Genomic DNA, 13,041 nt, shown 5'->3' with positions numbered 1-13,041 from the left:
GGACCCTTCCGGTGGTCCCGGTACAATACCGGTGACCCCCGAAACCTTCCCGGTGGCCGAAACTGGACTTCCTATATATAATTCTTCACCTCCGGACCATTCCGGAACTCCTCGTGACGTCCGGGATCTCATCCGGGACTCCGAACAACTTTCGGGTTACCGCATACTAGTATCTCTACAACCCTAGCGTCACCGAACCTTAAGTGTGTAGACCCTACGGGTTCGGGAGACATGCAGACATGACCGAGATGACTCTCCGGTCAATAACCAACAGCGGGATCTGGATACCCATGTTGGCTCCCACATGTTCCACGATGATCTCATCGGATGAACCACGATGTCGAGGATTCAATCAATCCCGTATACAATTCCCTTTGTCAATCGGTACGTTACTTGCCCGAGATTCGATCGTCGGTATCCCAATACCTTGTTCAATCTCGTTACCGGCAAGTCACTTTACTCGTACCGTAATGCATGATCCCGTGACCAAACACTTGGTCACATTGAGCTCATTATGATGATGCATTACCGAGTGGGCCCAGAGATACCTCTCCGTCATACGGAGTGACAAATCCCGGTCTCGATTCGTGCCAACCCAACAGACACTTTCGGAGATACCCGTAGTGCACCTTTATAGCCACCCAGTTACGTTGTGACGTTTGGCACACCCAAAGCACTCTTATGGTATCCGGGAGTTGCACAATCTCATGGTCTAAGGAAATGATACTTGACATTTGGAAAAGCTGTAGCAAACGAACTACACGATCTTGTGCTATGCTTAGGATTTGGTCTTGTCCATCACATCATTCTCCTAATGATGTGATCCCGTTATCAATGACATTCAATGTCCATAGTCAGGAAACCATGACTATCTGTTGATCAACGAGCTAGTCAACTAGAGGCTCACTAGGGACATGTTGTGGTCTATGTATTCACACATGTATTACGATTTTCGGATAACACAATTATAGCATGAACAATAGACAATTATCATGAACAAGGAAATATAATAATAACCATTTTATTATTGCCTCTAGGGCATATTTCCAACAGTCTCCCACTTGCACTAGAGTCAATAATCTAGTTACATTGTGATGAATCGAACACCCATAGAGTTCTGGTGTTGATCATGTTTTGCTCTAGGGAGAGGTTTAGTCAACGGATCTGCTACATTCAAGTCCGTATGTACTTTACAAATATCTATGTCTCCATTTTGTACACTTTCACGAATGGAGTTGAAGCGATGCTTGATATGCCTGGTCTTCCTGTGAAACCTGGGCTCCTTAGCAAGGGCAATAGCTCCAGTGTTGTCACAGAAGAGAGTCATCGGGCCCGACGCATTGGGAATAACTCCTAGGTCGGTAATGAACTCCTTCACCCAGATTGCTTCTTGTGCTGCCTTTGAGGCCGCCATGTATTCCGCTTCACATGTAGATCCCGCCACAACGCTTTGCTTGCAACTGCACCAGCTTACTGCCCCACCATTCAAAATATACACGTATCCGGTTTGTGACTTAGAGTCATCCAGATCTGTGTCAAAGCTAGCATCGACGTAACCCTTTACGACGAGCTCTTCGTCACCTCCATAAACGAGAAACATATCCTTAGTCCTCTTCAGGTACTTCAGGATATTCTTGACCGTTGTCCAGTGTTCCATGCCGGGATTACTTTGGTACCTTCCTACCAAACTTACGGCAAGGTTTACATCAGGTCTGGTACACAGCATGGCATACATAATAGACCCTATGGCCGAGGCATAGGGGATGACACTCATCTTTTCTCTATCTTCTGCCGTGGTCGGGCATTGAGCCGTGCTCAATTGCACACCTTGCAATACAGGCAAGAACCCCTTCTTGGACTGATCCATATTGAACTTCTTCAATATCTTGTCAAGGTACGTACTTTGTGAAAGACCAATGAGGCGTCTTGATCTATCTCTATAGATCTTGATGCCTAATATATAAGCAGCTTCTCCAAGGTCCTTCATTGAAAAACACTTGTTCAAGTAGGCCTTTATGCTTCCCAAGAATTCTATATCATTTCCCATCAACAATATGTCATCCACATATAATATGAGAAATGCTACAGAGCTCCCACTCACTTTCCTGTAAACACAGGCTTCTCCATAAGTCTGTGTAAACCCAAACGCTTTGATCATCTCATCAAATCGAATGTTCCAACTCCGAGATGCTTGCACCAGCCCATAGATGGAGCGCTGGAGCTTGCATACCTTATTAGCATTCTTAGGATCGACAAAACCTTCCGCCTGCATCATATACAATTCTTCCTTAAGAAAGCCGTTAAAGAATGCCGTTTTGACGTCCATTTGCCATATCTCATAATCATAGAATGCGGCAATTGCTAACATGATTCGGACGGACTTCAGCTTCGCTACGGGTGAGAAAGTCTCATCGTAGTCAACCCCTTGAACTTGTCGATAACCCTTAGCGACAAGTCGAGCCTTATAGATGGTCACATTACCATCCACGTCTGTCTTCTTCTTAAAGATCCATTTATTTTCTATGGCTCGCCGATCATCGGGCAAGTCAGTCAAAGTCCATACTTCGTTTTCATACATGGATCCTATCTCGGATTGCATGGCTTCAAGCCATTTGTTGGAATCCGGGCCCGCCATCGCTTCTTCATAGTTCGAAGGTTCACCGTTGTCTAACAACATGATTTCCATGACAGGGTTACCGTACCACTCTGGTGCGGAACGTGTCCTTGTGGACCTACGAAGTTCAGCAGTAACTTGATCTGAAGCTTCATGATCATCATCATTAACTTCCTCCCCAGTCGGTGCAGGCACCACAGGAACATCTTCCCGCGCTGCGCTACTTTCCGGTTCGGAAGGGGTGACTATCACCTCATCAAGTTCCACTTTCCTCCCACTCACTTCTTTCGAGAGAAACTCTTTCTCCAGAAAGGACCCGTTCTTGGCAACAAAGATCTTGCCTTCGGATCTGAGGTAGAAGGTATACCCAATGGTTTCCTTAGGGTATCCTATGAAGACGCATTTTTCCGACTTGGGTTCGAGCTTTTCAGGTTGAAGTTTCTTGACATAAGCATCGCATCCCCAAACTTTTAGAAACGATAGCTTAGGTTTCTTCCCAAACCATAATTCATACGGTGTCATCTCAACGGATTTCGACGGAGCCCTATTTAAAGTGAATGCAGCAGTCTCTAAAGCATAGCCCCAAAATGAGAGCGGTAGATCGGTAAGAGACATCATAGATCGCACCATATCCAATAGAGTGCGATTACGACGTTCGGACACACCATTTCGCTGAGGTGTTCCAGGCGGCGTGAGTTGTGAAACTATTCCACATTTCCTTAAGTGTGTGCCAAATTCGTGACTCAAATATTCCCCTCCACGATCTGATCGTAAGGATTTTATTTTCCTGTCACGTTGATTCTCAACCTCACTCTGAAATTCCTTGAACTTTTCAAAGGTCTCAGACTTGTGTTTCATTAGGTAGACATACCCATATCTACTCAAGTCATCAGTGAGAGTGAGAACATAACGATAGCCTCCGCGAGCCTCAACACTCATTGGACCGCACACATCAGTATGTATGATTTCTAATAAGTTGGTTGCTCGCTCCATTGTTCCGGAGAACGGAGTCTTGGTCATTTTGCCCATGAGGCATGGTTCGCATGTGTCAAATGATTCATAATCGAGAGACTCTAAAAGTCCATCAGCATGGAGCTTCTTCATGCGCTTGACACCAATGTGACCAAGGCGGCAGTGCCACAAGTATGTGGGACTATCGTTATCAACTTTACATCTTTTGGTATTCACACTATGAATATGTGTAACATCACGTTCGAGATTCATTAAGAATAAACCATTGACCAGCGGGGCATGACCATAAAACATATCTCTCATATAAATAGAACAACCATTATTCTCGGATTTAAATGAGTAGCCATCTCGCATTAAACGATATCCAGATACAATGTTCATGCTCAAAGCTGGCACTAAATAACAATTATTGAGGTTTAAAACTAATCCCGTAGGTAAATGTAGAGGTAGCGTGCCGACGGCGATCACATCAACCTTGGAACCATTCCCGACGTGCATCGTCACCTCGTCCTTTGTCAGTCTCCGTTTATTCCGCAGCTCCTGCTTTGAGTTACAAATATGAGCAACCGCACCGGTATCAAATACCCAGGAGCTACTACGAGTGCTGGTAAGGTACACATCAATAACATGTATATCACATATACCTTTGGTGTTGCCAGCCTTCTTATCCGCTAAGTACTTGGGTCAGTTCCGCTTCCAGTGACCACTTCCCTTGCAATAAAAGCACTCAGTCTCAGGCTTGGGTCCATTCTTTGGCTTCTTCCCGGTAACTGGCTTACCGGGCGCGGCAACTCCCTTGCCGTCCTTCTTGAAGTTCTTCTTACCCTTGCCTTTCTTGAACTTAGTGGTTTTATTCACCATCAATACTTGATGTTCCTTTTTGATCTCCACCTCCGCTGATTTCGGCATTGAATATACCTCAGGAATGGTCTTTTCCATCCCCTGCATATTGAAGTTCATCACAAAGCTCTTGTAGCTCGGTGGAAGCGACTGAAGGATTCTGTCAATGACCGCGTCATCCGGGAGATTAACTCCCAGCTGAGACAAGCGGTTGTGTAACCCAGACATTTTGAGTATGTGCTCACTGACAGAACTATTTTCCTCCATCTTACAACTGAAGAACTTGTCGGAGAATTCATATCTCTCGACCCGGGCATGAGCTTGGAAAACCATTTTCAGCTCTTCGAACATCTCATATGCTCCGTGTTGCTCAAAACGCTTTTGGAGCCCCGGTTCTAAGCTGTAAAGCATGCCGCACTGAACGAGGGAGTAATCATCAGCACGCTGCTACCAAGCGTTCATAACGTCTTGGTTCTCTGGGATGGGTGCGTCACCTAGCGGTGCTTCTAGGACATAATCTTTCTTGGCAGCTATGAGGATGATCCTCAAGTTCCGGACCCAGTCCGTATAGTTGCTGCCATCATCTTTCAGCTTGGTTTTCTCTAGGAACGCGTTGAAGTTGAGGGCAACATTAGCGTGGGACATTTGATCTACAAGACATATCCCACTCAGATAGACATCCCTCTAGTCATCTAAGTGAAACATGATCCGAGTCAACTAGGCCGTGTCCGATCATCACGTGAGACGGACTAGTCAACATCGGTGAACATCTTCATGTTGATCGTATCTTCTATACGACTCATGCTCGACCTTTCGGTCTTCCGTGTTCCGAGGCCATGTCTGTACATGCTAGGCTCGTCAAGTCAACCTAAGTGTATTGCGTGTGTAAATCTGGCTTACACCCGTTGTATTCGAACGTTAGAATCTATCACACCCGATCATCACGTGGTGCTTCGAAACAACGAACCTTCGCAACGGTGCACAGTTAGGGGGAACACTTTCTTGAAATTATTGCGAGGGATCATCTTATTTAAGCTACCGTCATTCTAAGCAAATAAGATGTAAAACATGATAAACATCACATGCAATCAAATAGTGACATGATATGGCCAATATCATTTTGCTCCTTTTGATCTCCATCTTCGGGGTGCCATGATCATCTTCGTCACCGGCATGACACCATGATCTCCATCATCATGATCTCCATCATCGTGTCTTCATGAAGTTGTCACGCCAACGATTACTTCTACTTCTATGGCTAACGTGTTTAGCAATAAAGTAAAGTAATTTACATGGCGTTGTTCAATGACACGCAGGTCATACAAAAATAAAGACAACTCCTATGGCTCCTGCCGGTTGTCATACTCATCGACATGCAAGTCGTGATTCCTATTACAAGAACATGATCAATCTCATACATCACATATATCATTCATCACATCCTTTTGGCCATATCACATCACACGGCATATGCTGCAAAAACAAGTTAGACGTCCTCTAATTGTTGTTGCAAGTTTTTACGTGGCTGCTATAGGTTTCTTAGCAAGAACGTTTCTTACCTACGCCAAAACCACAACGTGATATGCCAATTTCTATTTACCCTTCATAAGGACCCTTTTCATCGAATCCGTTCCGACTAAAGTGGGAGAGACAGACACCCGCTAGCCACCTTATGCAACTAGTGCATGTCAGCCGGTGGAATCTGTCTCACGTAAGCGTACGTGTAAGGTCGGTCCGGGCCGCTTCATCCCACGATGCCGCCGAAACAAGATAAGACTAGTAGTGGCAAGAAAATTGACAACATCTACGCCCACAACAAGTTTGTGTTCTACTCGTGCATAGAAACTACGCATAGACCTAGCTCATGATGCCACTGTTGGGGATCGTAGCAGAAATTAAAAAAATTCTACGCATCACCAAGATCAATCTATGGAGTCATCTAGCAACGAGAGAGGAGTGCATCTACATACCCTTGTAGATCGCGAGCGGAAGCGTTCAAGTGAACGGGGTTGATGGAGTCGTACTCGTCGTGATCCAAATCACCGATGACCGAGCGCCGAACGGACGGCACCTCCGCGTTCAACACACGTATGGTTGGGAAAGACGTCTCCTCCTTCTTGATCCAGCAAGGGGGAAGGAGAGGTTGATGGAGATCCAGCAGCACGACGGCGTGGTGGTGGAAGTAGCGGGGATCTCGGCAGGGCTTCGCCAAGCACAGCGAGAGGGGGAGGTGTCACGGGAGGGAGAGGGAGGCGCCAGGGGCTTGGGTGCTGCTGCCCTCCCTCCCCCCCCCCTATATATAGGGCCCCTGGGGGGGCCGGCCCTAGGAGATCCCATCTCCAAGGGGGGGGCGGCGGCCAAGGGGGTGGCTTGCCCCCCAAGCCAAGTGGGGCGCCCTCCCCCCCACCCCGAGGGTTTCCAACCCTAGGCGCAGGGGAGGCCCAAGGGGGGCGCACCAGCCCACCAGGGGCTGGTTCCCTTCCCCACTTCAGCCCATGGGGCCCTCCGGGATAGGTGGCCCCACCCGGTGGACCCCCGGGACCCTTCCGGTGGTCCCGGTACAATACCGGTGACCCCCGAAACCTTCCCGGTGGCCGAAACTGAACTTCCTATATATAATTCTTCACCTCCGGACCATTCCGGAACTCCTCGTGACGTCCGAGATCTCATCCGGGACTCCGAACAACTTTCGGGTTACCGCATACTAGTATCTCTACAACCCTAGCGTCACCGAACCTTAAGTGTGTAGACCCTACGGGTTCGGGAGACATGCAGACATGACCGAGACGACTCTCCGGTCAATAACCAACAGCGGGATCTGGATACCCATGTTGGCTCCCACATGTTCCACGATGATCTCATCGGATGAACCACGATGTCGAGGATTCAATCAATCCCGTATACAATTCCCTTTGTCAATCGGTACATTACTTGCCCGAGATTCGATCGTCGGTATCCCAATACCTTGTTCAATCTCGTTACCGGCAAGTCACTTTACTCGTACCGTAATGCATGATCCCGTGACCAAACACTTGGTCACATTGAGCTCATTATGATGATGCATTACCGAGTGGGCCCAGAGATACCTCTCCGTCATACGGAGTGACAAATCCCGGTCTCGATTCGTGCCAACCCAACAGACACTTTCGGAGATACCCGTAGTGCACCTTTATAGCCACCCAGTTACGTTATGACGTTTGGCACACCCAAAGCACTCTTATGGTATCCGGGAGTTGCACAATCTCATGGTCTAAGGAAATGATACTTGACATTTGGAAAAGCTCTAGCAAACGAACTACACGATCTTGTGCTATGCTTAGGATTGGGTCTTGTCCATCACATCATTCTCCTAATGATGTGATCCCGTTATCAATGACATTCAATGTCCATAGTCAGGAAACCATGACTATCTGTTGATCAACGAGCTAGTCAACTAGAGGCTCACTAGGGACATGTTGTGGTCTATGTATTCACACATGTATTACGATTTCTGGATAACACAATTATAGCATGAACAATAGACAATTATCATGAACAAGGAAATATAATAATAACCATTTTATTATTGCCTCTAGGGCATATTTCCAACATCGAGCCCTAGCAGGAGCGCGCGGAGGAGCCTTGCGCCGGTGGCCTTGCTGCGGCGCGGAGGAGCGGCCGAGCGCGCGGAGACCTGCGCCGGTGGCCTCGCTGCGGCGCAGAGGAGCGGCCGAGCGCGCGGAGGAGACCTGCGCCGGTGGCCTCGCGACGGCGCGGAGGAGCGGCCGAGCGCGCGTCGGCAACCTACGCTGGTGGCCTCGCTGCGGCGCGGAGGAGCGGCCGAGCGCGCGTCGGCGACCTGCGCCGGTGGCCTCGCTGCGGCGCGTCGGTGACCTGCGCCGGTGGCCTCGCTGCGGTGCAGAGGAGCGGCCGAGCGCGCGGTGGCAACCAGCACCGATGGCCTTGCTGCAGGCACGGAGGAGGCAGAAATCGCAATGGTGTTGTGGAGGCAAAAGTTGCAGTCGCTGACATATAAGACCAGTGGCGGACACAAGCGGGCGACGGCGGTGGACGAGAACGCCCGCTTCATACCCATTTGTTCCCAGATTTAGGTCAGGGACGGACAGCAGGCGGACACGGGCGTCCGTTTGAGTCGCCCCATTGGGCCAAGTTTTCTGTCCGGATGACCCAAATGGACAAAATGAGTCCTCCCATATCTTAAATCACAAGTATCAGATTAAGAGTACAGCTTCTGGAAAATACATTCAGGGCGAAAGAGATCTAGTAACAAAAAAAAAATCCAATGCAGGAAATCCGTGCAAAAATCTGATCTCAATAGACTAGGAGGAACAGGAAGAAACAAAAAATGGAACAAGGATGATGGCGCGCACTATGTTCATCATAGACTGAAATTATTCTCAACTCTCTCAAGATATAAATTAGCTACATGGATCATTCTATTTACAAAATTTACAGCATCAGCTACCATGTCGGGTTCATCAGCCATCACCGCAATCTACAGCATCACCATGTCGAACGCTTGCTTGCTCTGACAGGAAAACCCGAGTTATTATCCTCAGCACAGAGACAACCAGCAGGGCGAGCCATCACTGACATCAGACCAACACACAAGGGGCTATACATTGGGGTCATGTCAGAACGCCGTACACAGGTTGCTCTTTATGTTTGAGGAGCACTCCTGCTGTATGGGAATGCCGGGGCTGCAAAGCCGGGTCCTTTTCGGCTCCGATATTCTAACATGTGTTATTGCCGCTGTCAGTGCGTCGACTATGCCACATTCATCCTGGTCCTCCGACCTCTGGCTAGACGAATCTGAAGCTGACGACTCACAATGTGATCTAATTCTGTCCCATGTAATTTTGGGTGCTACAATCTTGTTAGTGACATTAGGTGTTACAGCCTTCAGGGTACATTCCGTGTAGAACAACACCCATGGATGACCTGAAATAGTATCATCAAAAAATTAATTAAAACCTTGTAAATATAAACATAAAGTTATGCTGGATGAGAAATTGCCTGGACTTACAAAGAACTTGATCAGCAGTTATTCTAGAAGAGACATCTCGATCTAACATTCGACTTATAAGATCCCGTCCAAGAACTGACATTGATTCCCATGGACCGCTGTTGAAATCAAGCTCAACTGTCTTTATAGCTTCAAAGACAGCTTCCAGAGAGCCCCCTTGAAATGGAAGTGAACCAAGCAGTAGTACATGGAGGAGCACCCCAGCACCCCATATGTCTACTTTCTCAGAATAGCTTCCTGACAACACCTCAGGCGCCACATAGGCTGGGCTCCCAGCAACGCCAGACAATTTCTGACCTGTTTAGTGGTGACCAAAAACATCAGCTACTTCTAGTAAACACACATTTATACATCTTGACTGTCCAAGTAAAACCCTAGAAAGATGATTTGGGGCTATTCAGGAACCAAAGTGAAGTCAATTATACAAACATAACAGACTAAACAAAATAGCATCAGAGCTCTAAACATCTGCATCCCTTAGCACAAATTAGGTGATACTGGATTCTTAGAACTTTGATGCATAAAGTAAAATATCATACAGTAACATTATTGTTGTCACTTATCATCATTTGCTAGGTTTAGAGCATTGCAGCATTAGATAAACTGTTCGTCACACAATGTTCATGCGGCTAATTCCTCTCATTCTGCTCCACCTCGGCACCATGGGATGGATGTGTTCTAGCCTAGGGCAGTGTCAGTGAAGTTTAAGACAACACATGCATCACTCTAGCATGACAGAAGAGACTCTTGAACTGAATCAGTAAGTGTCTAATAAGAAGTACTAAGACAGCAGTGGCTTACTGCATTGCATTAGAGTGATAACTGATAACTAGAGTTGGAACAGAGGATAGAGACATGGGTAACAATAGATAAATACTGCAGAATTACTATAATCTAAATATTACCTTACAAAATATAAGCAGCTGTTTATAAGAACCAGTGCCCCTGAAGCCATGCTGACAACTCCAACTCATAGACTATATGACTCCATTCAGACAGACATCACATCACTTCCTAATTCATCAAAATGACTCAAGACCATATTCAAAACATTACACAGCCTGTTTGGTATGCTCAAGAAGACTATTCTGGCCCTCAGACTCATCACAACAAGTACTTGCAGGAGCATGCCATAAATTAATATCAATACAAGGATTAAATTGATCAGTGTAAATTCTTAACATCCAAATTCCACGCAAATAAGAAAAATTAGTATCAGCACCACCACAAGTAGAATGAAACCAACTATCAATTAGCGCAATGCCTCAATTACCTTGGATATCTAGCAAAAAATTACCAATGAAGGCACCACATGCTACCAATTCATGACTAAAAAAAACCTTTAACATATTAATTGGTACGACACAGAACATTTCTTCATTTGCGATACCATGCAAAACACTGAAACGGCATGCAGAAATCATCATTTAAAAAAGAATCTGAGCGAAACATTCACCACTTCCGACTCCGCAAGGACTTAAGAAATGAGAGCGCCTAACGCTTGATGCAGAACTGGTACTATCTTATTAGTTACACAACCATCATAACCAAGTGGCCCAATTCAGTGAATACAATCACTATCGATTGTGTAAGTTTGAAACATGAAACTGTCTGAAATGCTCAGTACTTTAAGAGTGCTATATTGGGTCTCAGACTATACATATAGATACTTCCATGTGAATGCACAAAGAGATTCCAGACATGGGCGCTCGACTTTGAGACTCCATTCAAATCATCCCATTCTCTAAGAATACCAGGCAAGAGGAGAAGACACATGAATAAATTTCCTACCAACTTTCTGACTCAAAAATCGAGAGCTATTTAACTGACTTGTTTAGAAGTTTAACACATTAGATTAGATGATATGCATGGTCACAAAGATGAGCAACCTGTAAAAATGCTGTGTGATTGAAACCTAAACCCGCCATAATCCAGTTAACATGGCAAATTACTCGTATCGCAGATCAACTATGTACAACCATCAATTCTAAATGTTGTAACACCATACTAATCATTAAAGATTATAGAACCTTGCATGGTCCAATGTCGGACTTCCAGTCGATCTACTACTACTTCTAATTCATATCTTTTTGCCGTATAAAGCGAATCAAAATTGCAACTTGTGTAAACATAGAGTACCCCCAGGAACCCAACTTATTTATCATCTAGCAGAGCTTCAAAGTGAAATATTAGCAAGAATTTACCGTTAGTAACTCGTGCTGCCAATCCAAAATCTGCTAGTTTCATCTTCCCAGTCTTGGTGAGCAAAATATTCTCCGGCTTAATGTCCCTGTGGATGACGCCCATTTCATGGCAGTACTTGACGACCGACATTAGATCCTTGATGACAAGGGCGGCTCGCTGCTCGGAGAAGGTGCCGTCCCTGGCCATCTCGTCGAGCAAGCGGCCGCCGCTGCAGAGCTCCATGACGAGGTAGAACTTGTCGGCGTCCTCGAAGACGGCCTTGAGCGTGACGACGCCGGGGTGGCCGGAGAGGTGCTGCATGATCTCGACCTCGCGGTGGACCGTCTCCTCGCCGTTCTTGGGGAGCGCCTTGCAGGCGAACTCCTCGCCGCCGGCCTTGGCGCGGCAGATCCGGACGGAGCCGAACTTGCCCTGGCCGATCTCGTCGCCGAGCTCGTACTCGGCCTCGAGGCGCTTCTTGCGGCCTATCCGGGTGGCGGACTCGATGCAGCCGACCTTGCGCTTGAGCCCCCTTCCGGGGCTGTCCGGGGCGGCCCGGCCGCTGGCCGGCGGCGCCGTCATGACCACGCCGCCCCGGCCAGAGGCGGTGGCGGCGTCATCGCCGGCGGTGGAGGGCTTCTTTTTCTTCTTGTCGGGGCGCGGCTTCCGCTCCCGGCAGGTCCGCTTGCGGTCCGCGGAGGCGTCGTGGAGGGAGCCGGCGAGGGAGCGCGCGCCCTTGCGCTTCCGCGGCAGCGACTCCATCGGGGGGGGCGGGGAGTGGAAACCCTAGGCGGCGGCGTGCCCGCGCCTCCTGCGGATCATGGGGGTTGGGGATCGGGGGGAGGTTGGTGGCGAGATGCGGAGGAGGGGGGAGGGGCTCGAGGAGGAGATGAGGACGGTGGTGGTGGGGATGGGGGTGGGGGTAGGGGCCGCCTTTGTTGGACTCGTGTCCCTCCCTCCCGCGGGTGGGGGCTGGCGTCGTCTCGGTGTCGGTTCGGCCGCTCGGGAGCACGGGGGAGAGAGAGAAGCGAAAGGCGGGCACGGTTCGGGCTGGGGCGGGTGGACGCGTACGGGCAGACGCGATGGAGCGGTGCCGGACGGGTGGGCGACGGTGGTGGTCTGCGGGGAAATCACGCGACGTTCCGTCGCCTGGGCTTTTGCCGGTTCCGGTGCGGGTGCGGTTATCGCCCCGATTTGATGCCCCGGCTGATGGCGATTGTGGCCAGATCTTTTTTCTCACGACGGACGGAGGGTTCTGGAAGGATACGGGGACGGTGTGGCGTGTCGCTCTGGTTCGTTCGTGACTTGTCTGGGTTGGATCTGGGCTCATTACGGGCTCACGGGCCGCTCGTGCGGACAGCGGCGCAGCATGCACGGTGCTGCTGCCCTGCTCGTTTCGTGTTTT

The 13,041-nt window shown here is 48.4% G+C and overlaps 1 protein-coding gene across 1 annotated transcript; it reads right to left on the bottom strand.

Annotated features, from left to right (window-relative positions):
* Positions 1-8,783: 8,783 nt before the first annotated feature.
* LOC109751307 (serine/threonine-protein kinase PEPKR2) lies at positions 8,784-12,787 on the bottom strand. Its single transcript, XM_020310199.4, has 3 exons — positions 11,657-12,787; positions 9,453-9,749; positions 8,784-9,367 (listed from the first exon to the last, which is right to left on the bottom strand). Exons 1-3 carry the CDS (start codon positions 12,396-12,398, stop codon positions 9,060-9,062), a joined length of 1,347 nt encoding a protein of 448 aa, XP_020165788.1. The 5' UTR covers positions 12,399-12,787; the 3' UTR covers positions 8,784-9,059.
* Positions 12,788-13,041: the final 254 nt, after the last annotated feature.

Source organism: Aegilops tauschii, chromosome 5 (genome assembly GCF_002575655.3).
Source record: "Aegilops tauschii subsp. strangulata cultivar AL8/78 chromosome 5, Aet v6.0, whole genome shotgun sequence".
Lineage (NCBI taxonomy): Eukaryota > Viridiplantae > Streptophyta > Magnoliopsida > Poales > Poaceae > Aegilops > Aegilops tauschii.
This window is presented reverse-complemented; position numbering and strand designations above follow the sequence as displayed.